This window comes from Euleptes europaea, chromosome 12 (assembly GCF_029931775.1).
Source record: "Euleptes europaea isolate rEulEur1 chromosome 12, rEulEur1.hap1, whole genome shotgun sequence".
Taxonomy (NCBI): Eukaryota; Metazoa; Chordata; class Lepidosauria; order Squamata; family Sphaerodactylidae; genus Euleptes; species Euleptes europaea.
In genome coordinates, this window is record NC_079323.1 from 25,221,695 (window position 1) to 25,246,208 (window position 24,514).

General features: G+C 41.4%; 1 protein-coding gene across 2 annotated transcripts in view; it reads left to right on the top strand.

Moving 5' to 3' along the window:
- FRY (FRY microtubule binding protein) overlaps positions 1 to 24,514 on the top strand; it is a 205,419-nt gene that overhangs the window by 87,063 nt on the left and 93,842 nt on the right. For both annotated transcript variants that reach the window (XM_056858510.1, XM_056858511.1), the window contains exons 7-18: positions 107 to 187; positions 2,763 to 2,931; positions 6,496 to 6,588; positions 6,680 to 6,778; positions 9,391 to 9,492; positions 12,676 to 12,779; positions 14,652 to 14,760; positions 15,513 to 15,599; positions 16,697 to 16,868; positions 17,201 to 17,333; positions 17,601 to 17,708; positions 23,835 to 24,090. In XM_056858510.1, the coding sequence (XP_056714488.1) occupies positions 107 to 187; positions 2,763 to 2,931; positions 6,496 to 6,588; positions 6,680 to 6,778; positions 9,391 to 9,492; positions 12,676 to 12,779; positions 14,652 to 14,760; positions 15,513 to 15,599; positions 16,697 to 16,868; positions 17,201 to 17,333; positions 17,601 to 17,708; positions 23,835 to 24,090 (1,513 nt within the window). The remainder of the gene's footprint in view (positions 1 to 106; positions 188 to 2,762; positions 2,932 to 6,495; positions 6,589 to 6,679; positions 6,779 to 9,390; positions 9,493 to 12,675; positions 12,780 to 14,651; positions 14,761 to 15,512; positions 15,600 to 16,696; positions 16,869 to 17,200; positions 17,334 to 17,600; positions 17,709 to 23,834; positions 24,091 to 24,514) is intronic.

The following is a 24,514-nucleotide window of genomic DNA, read 5'->3' on the forward strand; positions in this document are numbered from 1 at the left end:
GTCCTTCTAAGAGTGTCCAAATGACCTTAGGCTAATCTTACTGTGCAATTTATTTGTGGCAATTAAAGATTCTGTACGTTCTCAAACATCTGACATCTCTTTCTAGGTATCTTGGTCCTAACACTGGAAATATGCACATTGTTGCGGATCTCTATGCTGAGGTAATAGGGGTACTAGCACAAGCAAAGTAAGTATATTTAATAAATGGTGTAGTTGAGATATTTTATGGTTTCTGCTCAGAAAGCCTGGATATTTTACAGAGCAGGTGTGTTTTCCCCCAAAAGCGAAATTAAAGGAATAAATCATTCCACTCATGAGCAGCCTGTTTATCAAACTGTGTCTTGGCATGGAGACCTATGGAATCGCAGAAGGTACAGAATGAGCTTCTGTATCTAATCAAGCGATTCTAAGTAAATGTGACATGGGCTTCTGGGAGCTTCATTTGTTTGTTTGTTTTTATTCCATTGATGTTGTCTATGTAAAGGCTTAAGGAATCCAATGAGTAATTTGACAAAAGAGAGCCAGCGTGGTGTAGTGGTTAAGGTGTCAGACCAGGACCTGGGAAACCCAAGTTCAAATCCACACTCGCACCATTGAAGCTTGCTGGGTGACCTTGGGCCAGTCATACACTCTCAGCCCTGACCCTGGCTAGTATTTGGATGGGAGACCTCCAAGGAATACCAGGGTTGTGATGTGGAGGCAGGCAATAACAAACCAGCTCTGAACATCTCTTACCTTGAAAACCCCACCAGAGGTTGCCATAAGTCAGCTGTGACTTGACGGCAAAATAATAATAATTTTTTTGACAAAGGGGAAAAAGGTCACTGACTTAAACCCAAAAGTAACTTTTTATAGCGTGCAAGATCATTTGATTTTACTCAGCATATTATAGAGCTGAAGTTGTCTGCTGCCACTCCCCCATTACCAATAGATCAAATTCCAGATGTGACCAGATCTGTAGGTACTTCAATCTGGAGGCTGTAGCTATGAACAGACAAGGCGGCAGCCCCTGTAGCTTAAAGAAATGAATGCCCTGTCAGTGGTCATTGTGGGGGATACAAGGCAACTACAACAATATTGCCGGCCTTCAGGCCTTGGTTTCTGTCAGTAAAATGCCAGAGAAGGGTCAGGGCCCTTTCCATGGCTGTTTTAGGGAGGACTCATTAGGCCCACATCGGATAGCTGGATGCCATACATGACTCACTCAGGCCTGGCTGTTTGCTCTTATTCAACAGCAGCCACGTTACAAAAGCCAGTGTTGTGTGGTGGTTTCAGGCTAGGATCAGGGACACAAGATTCAAGTCCCCGCTTTACTGTGGAAGTTCACTGGGTGACCGTGGCCCAGTCACGCTTAGCCTAACCTACCTGGGTGTTGTGAGGATAAAATGGAGGAGAGGAGAATGGTATAAGCTACTTTTGGTCCCTATTGTAGAGGAAAGTGGAATATAACTGAAGTAAATAAATATGGCTTTATAATGGAAATCCAACAAAAGCTAGGTTGGTTGGTAGGTGAGAAGGAGAAAAGGAAGCAAAGACAGTTGAGTATAGGGGGATGCCAGAAGTTGGGAAAGAGGAAGTAATGTGGGAAGAGGATACAGGGGAAAGTGAGGTGTCCCCCTTCAAGTCATGGCAGGTCCCCCACCATGCAACTGAGCTCAACCTGGCCAACACCACACAACTGGGCCCAGCCCCGTGGTTGGCACTGCACAGCTTAGCCAGAATTTTCCCAGGAAGAGGCTGTTGGGGAGGGAAGGAGGGAAAGGTGAAGATGGTGGGCAGATAAAGGTAGGTTAGATGGTGGGTGGGAAGGAGAGAGGGAAGCAGAAGGGGATAGGCTATGGGAAAGAGGGAAAGGGAAAGAGAGTAAAAGAGTGGGGAGGATAAAATGAATCCTTGCGGGTCCCTCCTGTATACTTACATCTGGCGGAGGAAATGAAAGATAGGCCTTTCTTGTAAAAGGTAGTGTTTCCTAGCTGCCTGAGTAGCGGTCAATATTGTTCTGGGAGATAATAACCTTTCACAGATAATTTGCAACCCTATAATGCTATTCTCAAGTAATTCGTTGTTACGGTTGTATTTGTTGTTACTTATACCGCACAAACTCATTTAGAATCCTAGAAGTACAGATCTTTATTTCCATGCCATGTTCCTTTATTATTTATTCTTGGCCTACTGCGCTATTTTCTTTTTTGTTTTTTCCCCACTAGCAGAAAAAGAACGGCCTGTAGCCAACCACATAATTCCAAAGACGTAATAATACTTCGGTCTTTGGCAGTGATTTCCACTGATTCTGCCCTCCCACTGCAGAAGTCCACTTTGCTTGTTCCTGAGAGTCTGCTGAAGCCGAGGAACAAAATTGGGGGGCTGTCAGTGGACTGCAATATGAGGGGGCAACTCCTGTTCTGAAAAGACCATAGATGGTTGGATACATGCCAATGTTTCTATGTATTAAAGCACATTAGTGAGTGGGTGACTTCTGGAACCCCTTAGAGTAAACTGACTCCTAGTTGGTTGAAAACCTGATAGCCTTGCACTTGATGTTGGCATTGGTTGCTTCCTCTCAAATACCATAAAGTGTAGCACATGATTTTTTCTACCATTACAATTTCCCACCTTTCAATCCTAGCATACACAGATATTATAGAAATTCTAGTGGGAATTTTTTTTATTGGTAATTTCCCTCCCAACCCCATGCCTCATATCTCTGATCTTGTTATTTGGAAGGGGAAAAAAAAGAACACTATCTTTAACTTTGTTTTCAGATTTCCAGCTGTGAAGAAGAAATTTATGGCAGAGTTAAAAGAGCTGAGGCATAAAGAGCAGAGTCCTTATGTGGTTCAAAGCATTATCAGTCTAATAATGGGGATGAAATTCTTTCGCATTAAGATGTATCCGGTGGAGGATTTTGAAGCCTCTCTTCAGTTTATGCAGGTAATGTGGGCCCATTAGGCACAGGCTGTTTGGACAGGGTGCAGTCTGGATGCTTTACGATCAGTGGGATTCTAGTGATTAATGAAATGGAATGAAAATGGAATGTGGTCTTAGTCTGTAAAATTGCAAAGAAAAGTGGAGAGTAAGAAATGTTGAAGGCAGCAGGAAAAGAGGAAGACCCAACATGAGGTGGATTGACTCTATAAAGGAAGCCACGGCCCTCGGTTTGCAAGACCTGAGCAAGGCTGTCAAAGATAGGACATTTTGGAGGACATTGATTCATAGGGTTGCCATAAGTCGGAAACGACTTGACGGCACTTAACACACACAAGGAATATTTTACTATTTAAGGGTAGTTGAGAAAAGACGTAGTTGTTGTTGTTGTTGCTACCACACAGGTTTGGTTGATTGTTTATATATGCAAAAGTGGTTTAGAGTAGAAGAAGGTGAAGGAAATGTCATGCATTAACAAAACAGAGATTGCAAACGCTCATCTATCCAGGGTTGCAATCTTTGGTTTACAACTAACCATGGCTAGCAATAGTCGAAGAGTACACTCTTTGCATGCTGAAGGCTCCAAGCTCAGTCCCTGGCATCCCCAGTGAAAAGGATCTCAGATAGGCTTGCTGTGCCCAAGGCACCGGAGAGTTGCTGCCAGTCAGAGTAGGCAACACCACGCTGGATTTATCATTGGTCTGACTTGGTATAAGACAGTTGAGGAGTGCAGGATTGAAAAGTCATGCAAAGTGCAATAGAAAGGTCAGTAGTACTAATAATAGTAACTTCCTTCATATAGTACCTGACCAGCCTTGTCCCTGGCGTTCAAAAATAGATTGAGCTTTTGTGCTCTCCAACGTCCTTCCACCCCCTGGTAATCGGCTGTGCCAAACAGACTGGGCTGCTGCTTTGTCCTTCTGTGTTTACTGCAAATCCATTTGAAATATTTGTATTATGTGTCATCTTGCTACCGTGAATGCAATAGTAAGAAATGTCCCGCTGAGACAAGGTTGCAGCTGAGGTGTCGCCATGGGTTTAGCTTCCACTCATACCATGATTTGTATTTGAATTACAAAATCTAGTCCGAAGTACCTGCATACAGTGTCCTCTTTGAGCACAAGGCATGATGCTGCCAGTTGCCTTAAATGATAATTTGCTGCGATTTAATAAGGCATAAATGGCTTTAAAAGGGAGTTAGATTCATGGAGGAGAGCTCCATCAATGGCTACTAGCCATGATGACTAAAGAGAACCTACCTCTGAATACCACTGCTGAAAAGCAGCATCAGGGAAGGCCTTGGCCTCTGTCCTGTTGTTGACCCTTTGGTTGGCCTCCGTGTGAAACAGGATTCTGAACAAGATGGACCACTTTGTAGGTATTGTTTTTGCAGCTGGTACAGTACCTTCTAAAATTCTGTTTGAGGAGCTGCTGATGAACCCATAAAGAGAAACCTTAAAGTGACAAAGAGGAACTGCATAAATAGAAAACAGATTATTAATTTTAATAGAGCACCTACTATATTCTTGTGCACTTGTTGGATAAACCTGTGATACTAAAGCATTTTCTTCTTGGTCAGCTGAATATACAATAGGCTGCCTTTTAGCTGAGGTGGCAATATCGTTAGCCAGGCTAATATTAGCATTAGGGCTGCCAGGTCCCTCTTCGCCATCGGCGCGAGGTTTTTGCGGTGGAGCCCGAGGAGGGCAGGGTTTGGGGAGGGGAGAGACTTCAATGCCATAGAGTCCAATTGCCAAAGAGGCCATTTTCTCCAGGTGAACTGATCTCTATCAGCTGGAGATCAGTTGTAATAGCAGGAGCTCTCCAGCTACTACCTGGAGGTTGGCAGCCCTAATTAGCATGCATAACTAGTAACCTTTCAAGCTCAATACAGCCTAATTACTACGCAGCCTAATAACTATATCAGGGGTGGGGAACGTCAGGCCCGGGGGCCGTGTAAGGCCCGCAAAATCATTTGATCTGGCCCTTCATGGGTCCTGGCAGATCTCTAGCTCAGAAAGATGTTGTCCTGCCTGAATCTCTTGAGCCCAGCTGGGGATGGCAAAGCTCAAAAGCGAGTCGCTCTATGTAGCAGGCACTCGGAGCCGTCTCCGGTCGTGCCTCTTGGCTAAATGTTTGACCAAATATAGCAGGCTAATTTTTAAATTGATAATTTTGTTTGGCCCACGAATGATGTTATAAATATCTAAATGGCCCTTGGCAGAAAAAAGGTTCCCCACCCCTGAACTATATGGAGGCCTACCTGAGGCTCAGAGAACTTTTTGCTGTTTGCCTGGCAATAATGGGGGAGGGGAGCATCAAGTAATGGGAAGGCCATAATGCATGGACTGTATTTGGTATGGTGGGTCACAAGTTGTATAGATCTTATCAGTACTTCTTATATGAATGTTCAGTTATTATCCTGGGCAGTTATAATATCTAGTACTCCTAGGATGATTACAAATACTCTAGTATAATTCAAGTGTGCGGAAATAATAGCCCCTGAACTTTGAAGTGGTCGTTCTGCTTGTCTGCTAGTTTCTTTGTTGAGTAAGGTTTGTGTTTTTCATATGTGTTGGTGTGTCTGCTATTTCTACATATGACTTGCGTGGTATGTTCCAGGAATCTCCTTTTAGAATGAAAAGTGATGGTGATTGCCTATTCAGTTATTTCATAGACCTTTAGGTAACACAATCTGGAACTTTCACAATGATGGACAACTTGAAGTTTTTTCTATAATCTCAAGCTTGTGCAGTGATTCTTTTGATGTATTCATTCTTTCTCTCCCTTCCCTTATCTTAGGTTAAGTTCCTTCTCAGTTCCCCCCCCCCTTACATCTAGGGTTGCCAGGTCCCTCTTCGCAACCGGCGGGAGATTTTGGGGGTGGAGCCTGAAGAGGGCGGGGCTTGGGGAGGGGAGGGACTTCAATGACAGAGAGTTCAATTGCCAAAGCGGCAATTTTTCTCCAGGTGATCTGAGCTCTTGGCTGGAGATCAGTTGAATTAGCAGGAGATCTCCTGCTACTACCTGGCAGTTGGCAACCCTCCTTACATCCTTTCTCCTTTCACACCTTGCATTTCTTCTTACTTTCCTTCATGATTTTTCCTTTACTTCCCCTTGTGTTTAGAATTCTGTCTTAGTCATACTCTTACTTTTTTTCTTTTAAAAAACTTCTGAAGGCTCGCTTTCACCTTTTGCCTAACTATTCAATTCGTATTTGTCTTTCATATTCCAAAAATAGCTTTAATAATCCTTTTTTTACTGGTTATGGTTATGGCAAGTGATGGTTTCTGAATTATTGCTCGTAGTCTTCTATACCTTTCTCCCCATTTTGGGACGTCTTTTGAACTGAAAGCTATTTTTCTTTTCGTTAACTTTTGTACAGAGCCATTAAGGACTTAATAAATTTGTTGTCATCATTATCAATGTTTTATTTGTGTATTAGTCAAAATTAAAGAAACAAGCAGTCTTTTTTTTTTAAAAAAACAGCTTTTACAATGCATGCCTTAACAAAAATGCAGATTTATTTTACTCGTATGCAGATTTCTTCTCTCTTTCATTGTGTTCCAGGAATGTGCACATTATTTCCTTGAAGTTAAAGACAAAGATATCAAGCATGCATTAGCAGGACTTTTTGTTGAAATTCTTGTCCCAGTGGCAGCTGTAAGTTTCTCTTGTTTACCTCACTGTTCAAATTGGATTAGAAATACTAATATGAGAGAGGACTTTATGTTGACTTGAGGTATCTTTCCAGGCTGTTAAAAATGAAGTGAACGTCCCCTGTTTGAGGAACTTTGTTGAAAGTCTGTATGACACAACGCTTGAGCTTTCTTCCCGAAAGAAGCACTCACTGGTTAGTAATGCTGAAGCTAAAATCCTTTGTCAGAAATATCTTTAGGCATGTTTCTCTCCAAAGACTCACTGAAATGGTATCAGAATTATTTCCCAGTACCATATTCCACATGAAAAAAATTACTGCTTTAAATGAAGGAGATTGTTTTTTCAGAAAAAAAAAACATCCCATGTATGATCTGGAGTTTATGTTTCTGTCAGATGTGGTGATATTTTTGGTTTCTGACTTGAACAGCGGATATAATTTCACTTCTGTCATCTGTCACTCTTTGTTGTAGGGATTGGCATGAGGTCTGGGGAGAATGAAGGGAAGTGTGTTACTCATCAATACAGATTAATAGGGCATTTCTCAACGATTAAACGTTTCTGTTCATAAGTGGAGCAATATATGACAAACTCTTTAAAAAACAGCAGTGCCCTCTCTCCTCTGTCTATTTAATAGAATTCTATCACTTGTAGTAAGATTTATTGTGGCACAGAAATGTATTTTTTGGAAGCAAGAGTAGAGCTGAATTAAATAAAGAAATGAGTCAGTTTGACACAGGATGCCTTAAGCATTTTGCCTCTTCAAGTGGGTCACAGTAATTCTAAGCTGAGCATTCTGCTAATACATTCTGAAGTCCTGGACCTTTATGAAAAGTTGTCTTCTTTACCTTAAACAGAAAGAGGGAGAAATCATCCTGAATTCATAGACTGTTCAATGAATACTAGGCAGCAGCACTCATTTTTTTTCCTCCAGGCTTGCTTTGGTTTTAAATACTGAGATATATATTTCATCACAAGTAGTGACTAAAATATACTAAAAAAACCTTGTAAGTGCTTGGCAATTAAGAGTCCAGTTTCCTAAGACTTTAATTCTGTAATAAGCAAACAATAATATCTGGCACAGTTCAACTAAAGTTATGCACTTCTAAGTTCCACTGATTTCTATGAGAAAGATGTAAGTAGATATTTAATTATTCTGTTGAAATCAGTGGAATTTAAAAGTGCCTACTAATGGCTGGATCATGCCACCTGAATATATTTAAATAGTGTGAATGGTCCTGGAGGCAAAAGGAAAGAATTTTCATTGCAGATTGCAGGTAGGTGGATTTAAAGGTGAAGTGTGTAGGATGGACATAAAATATTAAAATTAAAAAATCGATAAGTACATTTGCATGCTTGGGATAATTTATTTTGCATACCAGGTTTGTGATTTGAAAGGATTTGGAATTTTTGTTGGTTGGAGATTGAATTGAAAAGCAGAGACAAGGGAAGTGATATTGGGAAGAGGTGATCAAGAAAGCACAGAATAATTTTGATGCAAACACAGGCATTTTGCATGTTTTTGATACATTAGAGTTACTTTTTGTTCTCTTTGTGCAGTAAAGCCCTGGCCTTGAAGAAGCTATTTATTTCTGCAGAACCATTAACATTTTATCTAATAGGTTCTGTGTCTTCACTGAGATATGGGCAGCCCATTCCTGAAGGGGGGGGGGCGACGCTCCTTTGAGTAGGTGCTACCTTATCATGGAATAAGGTGGCACCTACGCTGCACAGGGACAAACACACTGGCATCCGGGTACCACCAGTTCCCAGCACCAGTGCAGCCACTCCGGCAGGGCTTTCCCAGAAGGGAAAGGCCACACCGGGTTGGGGGGGGTTGTTCCCGGGGGTGGGTCTGCCTTTAAGCAACTTCCACAACCCTGTTGCCCTGGGAACGCCCCCTTGAGTGGCGGTGGGGCTGTTTTCAATGGGGCCTTTACCCTCTTTTTCCTTATTTTTATTTTTAAAAGGGGGAGGGTTGTGTCCGGGAAGCCTCTGAGGAGGAGGCGTGGCTCCGCCGCTCCTGGCCACCACAGATTTACCCCCACCTTCAGGATTGTGCTCTTAGAGTTAGCTGAAGAGCACTAAAGTCCATTGGGTTGGATCCAGTGGTGCAGAAGGGCTCTTCCACTAGCAGAAGAGTTGTTGTTTCTTAGTATTACTTTAGGTTATGATTGCATTCCATTGGTGGTTCATATGATCCAGCCCACTGTGCTGTTTACTTAGTATAACTCCACTAAAAGAATGCGCAGGTTAATGGAATCCTGATAGGGACATTTGACAAGACACAGAATGTGGGAGCATCTGGAATGCAATCCAAATACGTACTTTGTTTAATACAGCTCTTCCCTTAGCCTCTGAGATCACTTTCAGTATCCTTTAGCTTCAGTATGCGAGTGGATATTGAAGAGTCCAGTTTTGGGGGAGGAAATTTGACAAGTAATAGTGGATTCTTGAAGTTGAACAGCTGTGGCTCTCTATAATTTATTGCAACTTTCTTTTTAATATTATACAAACTGTATCTCTCCTGCTGCCCATGCTTCAGATATTCAGGATAATGCTAGACAGAAGTATTTGATGTTCTAATGAAAACATCATTCTAAATTTATACAGAGTGATCATAAAAATTCATAACAGCTTCATTTTAAAATATGATATTGAGCAGTGTGTTTATGTTAGCTTACGCATTTAATGAAGCAGGGAATAGAAACGGACCTCCAATATTTACTGTGTATCTGGTGATAAATTAGTTTCTTCCTTTGTTGTCATTCAAATGATTCTGTGTCATCTTCTTTTTTTCCTATTTAGGCTTTGTATCCACTAGTAACATGCCTGCTTTGTGTCAGTCAGAAGCAGTTCTTTTTAAACAGATGGCATATTTTCCTCAACAACTGTCTGTCCAATCTCAAAGTTAGTATCCCCTTTTTGTTATTGTTAAAATTTTGTAAGCTCACAGGGTATATAGGGTGAATCTGCTGCTTATTACCTTGACGCTACTGAAGTGTGGGAAACATGTTTTGTTTCTGTTAGCACGGTACATAACTGCAAATAAGAACATAGCTGGAGTGGCTGTAGGTCAGTGGTTGAGCATCTGCTTTGTGTGGACAAGGCACCAGGTTCAGTCCCCAGCATCTGTTAAAAGGATCTGGTAGCAGGTGATATGAAAGCCCTCTGTCCGAGATCCTGGCCATTGCCGGTCAGACAGGGGCTGACCTTGATTGACCAGTGGTTTGACTTAAGAACATAACAAAAGCCATGCTGGATCAGACCAAGGTCCATCAAGTCCAGCAGTCTGTTCACACAGTGGCCAACCAGGTGCCTCTAGGAAGCCCACAAACAAGACAACTGTGGCAACATCCTGCCTGTGTTCCACAGCACCTAATATAATAGGCATGCTCCTCTGATCCTGGAGAGAATAGGTATGCATCACGACTAGTATCCATTTGGTATAAAGAAGCTTCTTGTACTCACATGGAGAGTCACAATACAGCAATATTGCAATAGCTAAGCAGATATTGGTCTTACTAATGCCTGGATGGGTGGCTTCTGGGAACCTCATGTAAGCTTCCTTGACTTCCATGATGGAAGAAAGGTGGGAATAAATGAAATGAAGAAAAAAGCGAACGGATAAGGGTTTCCCAGGAAGAAGGGCAGAGCTAGGCAGTTATGCTCCTCTTTCCAGACATAGGATTGCACTTCATAGGGCCTTGTGTCTGCCACACCCTTAGATTGGGATGGCAGGTTGTAGCCCTGACCCTTGATATTTATCATGAAGTTCCACTGAAAACCTTGGAGCTACCTAGTAACTATGTTTAGAATCTGATTGGGCAAGAAAAAATGTCCTGTGACTTAGATTATGTAAAAGGTACAATAGAAAACACAATAGAAAATATGTGGTGCAGAAAAAAAACTGCCTTTGCTGAAAGGTTAGATAAGGTGAATGGGAGAAGTGTGTTTATTTATTTATTTCTGCTCTTATGTTTCATGAATATTAATGCAACATTGGATGGCTAAGCTTTCCTTTTTAACTAATTGAAATATGGCTTTTAATGTCAAATTGGTGTATGATTGGTAAGAAAAACAATGGAAGGGTCAGGACGATGGTAGTTTTATGTGTTCGGCTGTTTATCACAATTGTATGTTTTCAAAACAAAGGAACCCTGCCATTTGCATTCAGTTTCTGCCCATTTTTAAAATATGGGCTAAACGAATTAATCTGTTTGGCTTGTTTTAAACTTCCCTGTACAATCTGAATGTATTTATGCCCTTGACACTTGAACAGTTTTTAAATTGTGTTATTTATTTCACGCTGATCCTTTGTGTTAGCATGATTGTCTGCTCGAGCGCACTAAGTTCAGTCTGCTTACCGCTGCGGCTGGGGTCCCTCCGCTCATTTCAGTACACTTGCAGCCCCTGGCAAACTACAGCTTTTTCCTTGGGGAAGTTGCTTAATTAAAACTCAGGCTGTTGTCCCTTGTTGCACCAACAGCAGCAAACAAAAGGGAGGCTATAAATCAGCCTCAATAAGACTTCTTCTTATATCTCTGGATCACAAGTGTCCGTGGGATAGTGCTCAAGTTAAAAGATACATAACAGAGTCATGCAAATCTATTAAGAGAGCTCAAAATACGGTTTTGGCCTTCTCCCTCTCTAAGATAGCTCTGGTTCACATCATTGCCTGTTGGCTCATTGGGTGCAACCTGCCAGTCCCTCACTTTCAGCACAATTCTATGCAAGTTTGTTCAGAAAAAGCAAGGCCTACAATGTTCATTGGTGCTTACTCCCAGATAAATGTATTCAGGATGGCACCCTTAATTTGGTAAAGAGGCTTGGCTGCTCCAATAACCATCCTTTTCAGTTGATGTTACTGGGACTTGGGGGATATCCAATGACATTGCTTTGGGACAAAGTAGTAAGATAATGGGGAGGAAAGGCAGCATGGTATATATAGCCTGATCTTATCAGATCTTTGAAGCTAAGCAGGGTCAGCCCTGGTTAGTATTTGGATGGGAGACCACCAAGGAATACCAGGGTTGCTATGCAGAGGAAGGCACTGGCAAACCACCTCTGTTAGTCTCTTGCTTTGCTAAAAACCCCATAAGGGGTCGCCATAAGTCGGCTGTGACTTGACGGCACTTTACACAGACACACAGTAAGATAATGAATCAGAGGCAAAGAAAAGCCAATTGTTGAGATTCTTTTTGAGATATATTATACACACCCTCACACATATAAAGTACTTAAAATGGTGTAATATATGCTAAAGATTCTCATACCTGTCTGATTTAAAGCAGTAAGTCATGTTTTAATAGAAGAGCTGCATACTTGCAATGTGTTTGTGGCATAAGATGTTGCTATTCGGGTGGCAAAATACGAAATCCTGTTTTCAGCACAGTTGTTTGCTTGCTTCAGCGGGGTGGGGGTGGGGGAAGCCTGCCAGGGGTAATACTTCTTACATAATAAATGTTTGGCTTTTGTCACACTAAGGAATTAGATTCCAGATTTATGGGACAAGCTGCTAAATTAGGATAGTGCGACAAAGCAAAAGCAATGTTGGTTTGATCTGAGGTAGGGAATGAGCTCCTGAGGCTGCTGTGCTGTGCACTGGATCAGGGCCCCACAGCAAGTTTGAAAGAATTACAGATGGTTTTAAAACGGCGTCGGCAGCCACAAGTTGGATCCAGCAGCCACAGGATGGATCTGTGCCCACTAGTGCTTTGGCCCTCTGTTTGGCATTTCGTTACAAGTCTACTATAACCAAATATTTATGACCCCTCTAATTCCAGATAAGCTTATGATCACTTCATAAAATCTTCAGCCTGTAGCCCTGTTACCAAAAAAAGAGAAAGGAATACAATCCTTCCCACCATTCCTGTGGTGTCCAAGGTCCTTGTGGTAAAACCACTGGAACAGTTTTTTTGAAGGAAGCATCTAGAAAGTCAGATATGTACGAATCCAAAGGTAGAATGTATCTAGCCAGTGCTTTTGCCGTTGTTCTATATCTAGTAAACAAATTAAAGATTTGAAGAGTTGAGAATGGAAGTGCTTGAAAATTACCGTATACTTGTGGGTTTTGTTGTTTGTTTGTTTTAGAACAAGGATCCCAAAATGGCTCGAGTTGCACTGGAATCTCTTTACAGACTACTGTGGGTTTACATGATTAGAATTAAATGTGAAAGCAATACAGCTACCCAAAGGTAAAGTTTCTGTATTCTCAGTTTCATTGCAATCAGGTATCATTACTATTGGAATGTTTCCTCCACAGTGGTCAAATAGTTTTATGAAAGGAACTTTGACCAATTATTTATTTTTATTATTTTTTATTTTATTCATTTGTACCCGTCCTTTCTCCCCAATGGGGACCCAAAGCAGCTTTCATTGTTCTCCTCTCCTCCAGTTCATCCTCACAACAACCCTGTGAGGTAGGTTAGACCAAAAGAATGTGACTGGCCCAAGGTCTCCCAGTGAGCATCCATGGCACAAGTGGGGATTTGAACCTGGGTGTCCCAGATACTAGTCCAACCCCCTTAACCACTATACCAGTAATAAAAGATGAAAGACGCTTTCTGTAAACAGTTTCATCTTTTTGTAATTTTACCATACAACATTTTTGAGAAGAACTAAGATATTCTCTGAAACCCATTTTATGGTATTGAGAGAAGTGCTGCTATTAACTGAATTTTCAGACACTTGGAACTAATTATTCAACATTGACAAATGATTTAATATGTTACTGTCAGAGAGCAAGATAGACAATTGTCAGTTGACAAAGAACTCTTTTTGGGATCTTTCCAATTCTCCCATGTGTGAGTGTTCTTCCTGATCAAGATAGAATGGCCAATCCACCTTTCTACCTTCCCAGTTAACACAGTAAGAACATCTCTGTAATTCATTGCTTATGTTGGTAATGATGTGCGAGCACCAGTGCTCCCCATAACATTTCTTGCCATTTCATTTCTGTTTTCTCCCCATTGGCCAATATTAATCTTTGTGTGTTTCATGTTATATAGATATGAGCTTCTTCTACTGAAGGCTGCGGGTTCAGATTTTTAATTCTGTATTTGTGCTGTATTTAATTCTGGATTTGTGCTGTGGTGCCATGTACCTGCACACATTTGATTGTATCTAAAACTAGCAACTACCTCTGTTCCTTACTATTATCCATGGAGATCAGTGATTACCCAGAAACAGTGTGTGTATGGGGTGGAGAGAGTTGAAGTGAGAGAGGAGAAATGAAAGATAACTTGCTTCCCACTCTTCGGCCAGCGGAAGTGCCTCCCATAAGTAGAAAAGGAAGATAGACTCCAAGCCCTGGTATGGATATGCCCTAACTTAATTTCATTTATGGCCAAATTTAAGATTGCCAGACCCTCTGCTGGGGGCGGGGGATCCCCGCTTTGGGCCCCCTCCCCCTGACACTGTCCAGCTGGCCAGTTGGGGTCTTACCAGACTTAAAATGATGCCTAGGCCTTGACGATGTGATGACCTCACTTCCAGAAGTGAGGTCATCACACAGGCTACAACAGGGGAGAGTTTTTTTGGGGGGAAAAACTCTATGGTAAAAACTACTTCTACCATAGAGTTTTTGCACAAATACCAGAGTGTCTCCTTCGTCATGATGACGTCACTTCCGGAGGTGACGGCATCATGCAGGAGACATTGAGGCCTAGGCATCATTTTAAGCCTGGTAAGATCGTCTCCCCCCCTCCCCCGCCAAGGGCCGGGGGGACCCAACAACCCTAGCCAAACTAGAAGTGGTGAGATGTATTTATTTATGAGTCTTATTAATTATGTATCTATTTATGAGTCTTTTTGTCTGTATGTGAACAGGGGGTGAGGGATCTGTTTTAGGGAAGTACGCTGTTCCTCACCCTTTGGAATGAATGATAGGCAGTATGCCCAAAATCTCTTTTTATTTGGAAAGAAAGGGAGAAAAAAGGACTTTTCTTATAGGCTGTCTTTAATCACTGGGATTTTTTTCCAGACTACTTTCATATGTTTAAAGAAGACGATGTATGGATTCCTTTCTAGGAATGAACTTGTGTCAATGTTTCCTTTTTGTTTTACAGTCGGCTTATAACAATCATCACAACTCTTTTCCCGAAAGGTTCCCGAGGCGTGGTACCACGAGACATGCCTCTGAACATCTTTGTGAAAATTATACAGTTCATTGCCCAGGTATGAAATATATGTTACCAAATCCAAACAGTAGGCAGTTTCTTACCCCACCTCCAAATAAATTAAGAAAAGTAATTGCATATTGTGGTTTCTTTTACATATATCAATAACATATCGATACAAGCGCTGGCAAACAAGCAAGTGGGGGGATCCCATCCTCTCTCCACACTTGCTCACTCACCAGGCCAGCCTGCCTGAAGTTCCTTTGACTGCCTGTTGGAGGACACCATTAATAGGTAAAGGTAGTCCCCTGTGCAAGCACCAGGTCATTACTACTGACCCATGGGGTGATGTCCAGACATTTCCTAGGCAGACTATGTTCTACGGAGTGGTTTGCCATTACCTTCCCCAGTCATCTACACTTTACCCCCAGTAAGCGGTTGAAGTGGAAGAAAAACCTCTGCAATTTATCCTGTAGATATCAATTGCACTGAAGATGTACAAAAGCACAACTGGTAAGAACATGACTAGAGACTGCTGGATCAGACCCAGTGGTTCATCTGCTCCAGGATATGGTTTCATACGGCAACCAACTAGTTGCCCTGGAGGGCCAGAAACAGGGCTCAGAGGCCAAAGCCTGCTCTTGATGTTACCTCCTAGTTCACTATTCAGAGATTTGCTGCCTCTGACTATGGAGGTTCTTTTTAGTCACTGTGGCTAGTAGCCATAGATGGATGTGCAATTCCTGTGATTTCATTGGAACTCATGGCTGATGTGCAACAGATTTTATTCTAACTATTTTTTCCCTGTAGGAACGTTTGGATTTTGCAATGAAAGAAATTATTTTTGATTTCCTTTGTGTGGGAAAACCAGCAAAAGCATTTAGTCTCAATCCAGAGGTATGATATCAATATTTATTAAGTGTTTTTTTTAATTAAAACATGTATATCCTTGCCTTCTCCTGCCCATACACCAAAGAATTGCCTAGGAGGTTTACACTTATATTTCAGCAATATATAATTTACAGTATGGTTGTATTGAGTTGCAATGCTGATTCTATGACCTTAGGCTGTTCATGAGAGGGAGGGCATCTTGCCATCTTCTGGGCATGGAGTAGGGGTCACTGTGGGTGTGGGAGGGAGGTAGTTGTGAATTTCCTGCATTGTGCAGGGGGTTGGACTAGATGACCCTGGTGGTCCCTTCCAACACTATGATTCTATGAGTGTGTGCAAACAAATGGAAGGAAGATGTGAGAGGTGCTTTGCTGGGGTGTGGAGACTCACTGTCCCATCTCTGCCATCTGTCCAGCCTTTGAATTCTTACAGTTCTTCTCCACGAATTCAAATACACACGGAAAAAGTCCTATAGTACACAAAATGACAATTACACAGCACTAAGAAGCACAGGTGGAAAAAGTTAACGCTGTGCTCTATGTCTGCTTGACATATCTTGGATATAGGACAATTGTATGGGTGTCTTCAGTTATACTATTAATGGCATGAATCAATAGTTGGATGTATAATGATTCTACGAAATGACAGCACTTGGTGATCAATTACTTACACAAATAAGGCCATGCTGTGAGCTGAAATGGGTTGGGACAGTAGGATTCGTCTCTTCCACTGCCTGTCATTCCCCCTTAAATTCTCTTGCTGCCCTTCAACCCTAACCCCTTAAATTCCTCAGTATAAGCCTCATCCAATCTATAACATGTGCTGAATGCAAAGAAAAGTATGCTTTGAACCCTACAAGGCAGGTGCTTGTTTAAACCAATTCAGCATTGTCCCATACTAAATTCATACATGCTCTAGAGATAGGGGTCAGTCAATCAATCAAGTTTTATTTCGATACAATATCAGCTCTGAATAAAAATCAAAGTTAGTCAGTCTAAATGTCCTGCTCCTGTGCAGCCTTGAGATAGTGATTTGGTGACACAAAATGTAGCAGCATCTCGAAAAATGTATTTTATTTTTTTTGCATTCTGTTAACCATACAGAGAATGAACATTGGGCTGAGAGCTTTCTTGGTCATTGCGGATAGTTTGCAGCAAAAAGATGGAGAGCCTCCGATGCCTGTGACAGGAGCTGTGATGCCTTCTGGGAACACGTTACGTGTGAAGAAAACATACTTAAGCAAAACGCTCACAGAGGAGGAAGCTAAAATGATAGGCACGTATCGGACCTGTTGTAACCAGTTAATGAATTTATATACCAACCATGCAGATAAATTCATAAGTTACTTGCTTACAAAAAATGTAGTAGACTGCCTGTCAATACTTATGTGAACTTCAAAACATATTTTAAAGAATAATGTCAAGTTTTATAAACACATATTCTAAAAAGCTGGATTTTTGGGATTTATAGCATTTTTTATAAGAAGATGAAAGGCGTTCTTAAAAGAAGAAAGAAAAGCAGAAAAATATTGTGGGAATTTAATTTTTTTACTTTGATGTTAATTTATATTCCTGTTTTGTTTTTAATGAAACACTATGCTTTTCTAGGCATGTCACTGTATTATTCTCAAGTAAGAAAAGCTGTAGACAACATACTGAGACATCTTGATAAAGAGGTTGGACGGTGCATGATGCTGACTAACATACAAATGTTAAACAAAGAACCTGAAGATATGATCACGTAAGTGTTAAATGGCAAAATATTTAATAGGGATTTAATTAGTTTAATTAGGGATATGCAGAATGGGAATTCTGAAGTAGATCTTAATCATCAGTCAGGCTCATATTGAAGATGGCAGTCCTAAGATTTACTTTAATGCCTTAAATGTTTGTATTTGCATGGTTTATTATTCCTCTTAGTAAAAAACCAAGGAATCTTAATATCTTTGTCACATTTGAGCATTATCTAGTGATTATCTAGTGATTAATAAATTCTCCTCTTTTTCAGTGGTGAAAGAAAGCCAAAAATTGACCTGTTTAGAACTTGCGTTGCTGCTATCCCTCGTCTCCTTCCTGATGGAATGTCTAAGCTAGAGCTTATTGACTTGCTGTCAAGGTAAATTGTTTTTTAACCTCGGAAGACTAATCAGCCGCACTAGTTGTACATGTTCTCCAGTTGCTGTAACTATTGGGCTAAAACTGCACATGTGGGAGATCCCCCAACATATTTTTAATATTAAAGTGCTTGTGATAAGCTACTAGATGTGTTTAGCCCTCCCTCCCTCTCTAAGAGTGCAGTCCTGAAGGGGAGGCAGATCTGCAGTGTCCGGGAGAGGCGGAGCTGTGCCGCCTTCTCAGAGGCTTTCTGGCCGCCGCGGAGACAAAAAAGAAAGGTTTAAAAAATAAAAATACTTAAAAAGAGGGAAATGCTCCATTGAACAAAGTGAGGCTGCACCACCAAAAAAGGTGGTGCAGCCCCGCCGCAGCTTAAGGGGGTGTTCCTGGGGCGAACGGGGTTATGAAGCTGCCCAAAGGCAGCTCCACCCACAGGAATGCCCTGGGAACACCGCGCACACACCCCTCCATGTTAGCACAAGTTTTCTCTTCTGGGAAAGCCCTGCTGGAATGGCTGCGCTGGTGGCGGGGGCCAGTGCCTCTCAGATGCCAACGCGTTTGCTTCCGTGATAAGGTGGCACCTACATGGCATGGGGTCACGCCAGCTCCTAAGGGATTTTGCCCCTTCCCTTCAGCAATGGGCTGCCCATCTCACATACACACACAAGCCATCACTCCAAGGTAGAGGAAAAATGTATGCCGTTCAGTATGGGGGCTTGTCAGCTGAGGCTGAGGAGGGTAGAGGATGATTTCCATCAGGAAAATGGTACATAGTAAAAGGGATGAACCACTCCCTTCCACCTGCCCCACAGCCTTAACTCAGATTGGGTCACCCCACAGTTACTTTTTGACATTTAAAATATGTCAGGAAATCTGATCATGGTTTTCCTACATGACATGTCATTCAGCAGGTTTGAGTGGGAGGGGATTTTCCAATCTCGTTATCTTGTTTCTAAATGCAGTTTGTGATGGGTATGTTTTCGTTGCTTTGGAGAAAAAATATATCTGAGGTTAGATATATCACAGATTTATGGTTGTATCTTAGATTTATGAAACTAGTTTCACAGTTGTTTGAATCCTGGCCATATTGTCGTATGTCATGCTGTCAGCATAGACAATGCTTAACAGAGCAGATGCTTAAGCAAAACACCTAAGTTCTTTCTCCAACCCAGATTGAGATGCAGGAGGGATCATCCAACTCAGGGAGAAAAGGAAGAGCAAAAGGGCAAAAAATGATACTTTTCAGCTTCATTGGGTATAGTCTTTCATCTCCATCTCAGGTATTATCTAAGGAAACGCAACCTAATGAAAAGTCCTGTTGTTAAGCAGCTGCTGCTCTGTGATGTTCTTTCCCCGCTTTATGTTCAGCGGTACTGAATTGTGACACACCAAGCCAAATGCAGCCTTCCAGTCATTTGTGTCAGCCCACTCAGTCCTGGCTAAACTTCCTGTGTTTGCGGCCTGCCTGGATCTGCAGGAAGAGATGACTATCTGTGAATAGTTGACTTTTGGGTCCCTCGTCTGATTTGGTGCATTTTGCCTGGTTGAGTCGCACTTGAAGTAGGCATTTCATGAAATTGCGTGGGTCAAAATTTAAACGAAGATGGCCTTTCCAAATTACAAGGCTTGTGTGAATAGCCTGCTGCATTCCTTTGTGCCCCTTCTGGCACTGATCTGCTAATATGCATTCTCCTAACTTCAAAGACAAGAGTGTCCATGCAAATAGATTACTCTAGTCACAGTTAAGTGTGAAACGTCATGCTCACGGTATTTATGTCTTTTGGCAGTTTTCAGCAAGAATCTCTACCTAAGCAGCTGGAGAAAAAATTTAAGGCAGCTGTCAAATGTCAACAGATTCCATTTATTGCACATTCCCAAAGGAGGTTTCAGTCTACATAGGCTAAACTGCAAAAAGACAAACATTAGCTTTCTCTTTGGGCTTTTCCTATCTGAATAAGCCTAAAAAGAAGATACCTGTTTCCGGTAACATTATGCCATAATTTGTACAGATGTTATCTGGGTGCTTGGTGTAAGCCAAATTACAAACACAAAGGCAAAAAATTGATACGGCATTTCATTTCAGTTTTATCCTTAATTATGCAAATATCAATTTTTGCATCTTTCTCCTCACAGACTTGTTATCTTTTCCTAAAAATTACAGGATTGGGTTTTAGGTGATTTCATTAACAAATGCTGGATTTTCTACAACTGTGCACACATCTCAACGAAATTTTATATGTTGTGCTGGAAAGAGTCCAATACGCGAGTTGACATTGTCCGTAGTCAGCAGAAGAAGATTAACAAAGTGAATTGGTGCAGGGATGTAATTTTGCAAAATTTAGTATAATAGGTTTTTAAAGACAAAGATCAGATTTTGCTGTGGTGGATTCATACTGGATGAGTGAGCTCACCCCCCAACCCCCAACCCCTCAGTCCCTCCATCAAAACAATAATGTAAAGTGAATCAAGTGTTACATTTAGATATCCAGTTTATGGCGTTACTTCCCTTTCCAACTGGGCAAGATCAAGAACTGCTCATACGTGTGCCTTCTCTGTAATGACCCCACCCTGTGGAATGGCCTGCCAGAGGAGGTCAGGAAGGCTCATTAAAATGGCAAATGAGATTCAATGTGAGTAAGTGTAAAGTGATGCATATTGGGACAAAAAATCCCAACTTCACATATACACTGATGGGATCTGTGCTGGCAGCGACAGACCAAGAAAGGGATCTTGGGGTGGTAGTGGATAGCTCAATGAAGATGTCAACCCAGTGTGCGGCTGCTGTAAAAGAGGCAAATTCCATGCTTGCTATAATTAGACAAGGAATAGAGAATAAAACTGCTGATATCATACTGCCCTTGTACAAATCTATGGTGAGACCACACTTGGAATACTGTGTACAGTTCTGGTCACCACACCTAAAAAAGGATATTACAGAGCTTGAGAAGGTGCAGAAAAGAGCAACCAAAATGATTAGGGGACTAGAGCAACTGTCCTATGGGGAGCGGTTAAGACGCTTAGGGCTGTTTAGCTTGGAAAGAAGGTGGCTGAGGGGAGACATGATAGAGGTCTATAAAATTATGCATGGTTTGGAGAGAGTGGACAGGGAGAAGTTTTTCTCCCTCTCCCATAATACTAGAACACGGGGTCATCTGCTAAAGCTGGAGGGTGAGAGATTCAAAACAGATAAAAGGAAGTATTTTTTCACACAACACATAGTTAAATTGTGGAACTCCCTGCCCCAGGATGTGGTGATGGCTGCTAGCTTGGAGGGCTTTAAGAGGGGAGTGGACATATTCATGGAGGAGAGGGGTATTCATGGCTGTTAGTTAGAATGGATATTAGTCATGCTGCATACCTATTCTCTCTAGTATCAGAGGAGCATGCCTATTATTTTGGGTGCGGTGGAACACAGGCAGGATGGTGCTGCTGCACTCGTCTTGTTAGTGGCTTCCTAGAGGCACCTGGTTGGCCACTGTGTGAACAGACTGCTGGACTTGATGGGCCTTGGTCTGATCCAGCAGGGCCTTTCTTATGTTCTTATGTTATGTTCTCCCACACCTCTGGCTTTTCACAAACTTTGTAAATCAGAATTGTTCCGGAGGGCATTTTATAACAGATATAGGGCATTCTGAAGTGTAAGTATGTGTCACTGGCCACCAAGATTAGTTCATGCCATCGTATTCCCTATTACTATGTATGGGTGTGAAAGCTGGACATTAAAGAAAGCGGATAGGAAGAAAGTAGATTCCTTTGAAATGTGGTGTTGGAGGAGAGTGTTACGGATACCATGGACTGCCAAAAAAACAAATCAGTGGGTTATAGATCAAATAAAGCCTGAACTGACTCTAGAAGCTCAAATGACTAAACTGAGGCTATCATATTTTGGTCACATGAGAAAACAAGAGTCACTGGAAAAGACCGTCATGCTAGGAAAAGTTGAGGGCAGCAGGAAAAGAGGAAGACCCAACAAGAGATGGATTGACTCAATAAAGGAAGCCTCAGCCCTCAATTTGCAAGATCTGAGCAAGGCTGTCAAAGATAGGACATTTTGGAGGACTTTGATTCATAGGGTCGCCATGAGTCGGAAGCGACTTGAGGGCACTTAACACACACACATAGGGCATTTTATAACAGATTATAACAGAAATTCATGACAGATTGGTCCAGAAAAATGCACTGTTTCTGTTGATGTAATACCATGTTTCTGCGTTGTTTTATATGTCATGTTTAATCCCTGTGCTTTGTTCAGACAACATCTCCATTTTTGCAATTTCTGCAGCTTTTATTCTTGTTTCATTGCTTATTAGATACTCTTTGTTGCATTAATTTACATGGTGTAATCTGCCTTGAGAAAAGCATAATGTTATTTACATAATGTAAATAAAATGTAAAAACCCCATGGAATAATCACATGAACTTTGGGCCTTCATGTGAACCGGGGTGGTCTTAATAATTCTGGAGAATTAGGTTAAGAGGATGGCCCCACACACACACCCGTTTTATTACCTCTCAGTCTGCTCTGAACAAGAATAAAGTGCCCTGTTTCACAATGTATGTCCTTTCAAAAATGCACTGCTGTTTGTGTTGACCACCCCCGATGAGAAGAAACATCTGTGTGGAGCATTCTGTGCACATTAAGCATTATTACTATACTGGAAGGAACAACAGGAAGCTTGCTGCTCCAACATGAAAGGACCTTTCGCTTCCAAACATAAGAAGCAGAGGTTAGATCATGTTGTTTAACAAAATACAAACTTTAGTACACCCCCCCCTCCTGAAACTATGACATGGATGATATGGAGTGGAACTTGCCACTTTCACTAATGATTATTAGCGGCAGATCCTGTGAAAAATTGTTGGTCTGCAGATTATGATATTAAGCCGCTACTTGTCAATGTTCAATGTGAGCTTTCACACTGTAGTAATCAAATGACTAAAGCAAGAACACTGTTGAGATCGTCAGCTTTGTTTAGGCAGGAATCTATAAACCTCTAACAATAATTGCCTTCAGAACTGAGATAGTGTTGTGTTTTCAGTTCATTAATTACTGTATTGATTTGTTTGTTTTTAATTTCTTTTACTTTTTGATGAATTACTTTGAAAGCTTTTTAATTAAAATTAAATTAATTTAAAAGAAACTTAGAAATGTACCAAATAAATGTATACTCAGTGTCTGCTATTGCAAGAGTTACCATGTTAATATGAATAAAATTATGAAAAAATATTTTTTACTGTCAAGTCACAGCTGACTTATGGCGACCCCGTAGGGTTTTCAAGGCAAGAGACATTCAGAGGTGGTTTGCCATTGCCCACCTCTGTGTTACAACCCTGGTATTCCTTGGAGACACAGGTTCAGTATCCCTTATCCGGACTGCTTGGGACCAGAAGTGGTCTGTATTTCAGATCTTTCCATATTTTTGGAATATTTTAGAATTTTTGCATATACATATTTAAATATCTTGGGGATGGGACCCAAATCTAAACACAAAATTCATTTATGTTTTATATATACTTTGTACATATAGCCTGAATGTAATTTTGAACAATATGTTTAATAATTTTGTGTACACTGAACCATCAGTGGCACTGCTGAGGTCCTGGAAGTAAAGCCTGCATGCCATCTCAAAAGGTCCAGTTTTCGGATCAGTCCAGATATCGGATGTCCGGATAAGGGATACTCAGCCTGTACCCCAGGCAAATACTTGCCAGGGTCGACCTTGTTTATCTTCTGAGATCTGATGAGATCAGGCTAGCCTGGGCTATCCAGGTCAGGGCATGAAATGTTTAGCTCAAATCATCACTTTGGGTAGGCTGGCTCTGTGTTGATTAACAACAGGTATTTGGGGAGAGTCAAGTCCAGTAGCACCTTAAAGACAAACAAGATTTCCAGAGTATAATGTTTTGATAGTCAAAGCTCCCTTTGTCAAATACAAGTTCCCTTTGTCTTGTATCTGACGAAGGGAGCTTTGACTTTTGAAACCTTATACTATGGAAATCGTGTTGGCATTTAAGGTGCTACTGGACTTGACTCTAGCTCTTCACCTGCAGACCAATATGGCTACCCACCCAAAAGGTACTTGGGTAATTGCTCATGACTTTTTACACTCATTTTATTTTTGTACAGGCTGTCAATCCATATGGATGATGAACTTCGGCACATTGCTCAAAATTCACTGCAGGGCCTTCTAGTTGACTTTGTCGATTGGAGAGAGGATGTACTTTTTGGATTTACAAATTTCCTGCTGCGTGAAGTGAATGATACACATCATAGCCTCTTGGACACCTCCTTGAAATTACTGTTACAGTTGCTAACACAATGGAAACTCATAATACACACTCCAGGAAAAGCCAGTGAATATGCAAAGGGCAGGTCATCAGAGGTGAGATTCCAAAAGTAAATATGACAGTTTGAACCGCTAACTTCCTCTGTAAATTGTTGTGTTATTTCCTTGACTTGCACTGCAGTTGCCATTATAGTTTTAAGTCAGAGATGGTTTAGCCCTCATATTATTCTGTTGCCCCGAATTCATAGACTGGGGTGGGGCGAATGCCTTATTGCATAAAGAGGCCTGTAGAAGTAAAGTTTTAGCTAGGTCCGTAATGGACATGCTTTGTCTCAATAGTGCATAAAAATGCAAATGTCTTTTCTCAGAGTCCCATTAGCACTGTTACCCACATCTTGTGCTTGCAATTCCATCTGTTCTATAAGTAGACAGACTTTGTGGTTGCAGGAGCAGTATCCTACAGTACAAAGATCTAGATTATGGTGTAAACATTATGGGCTGTATCATAAATTACATGCAA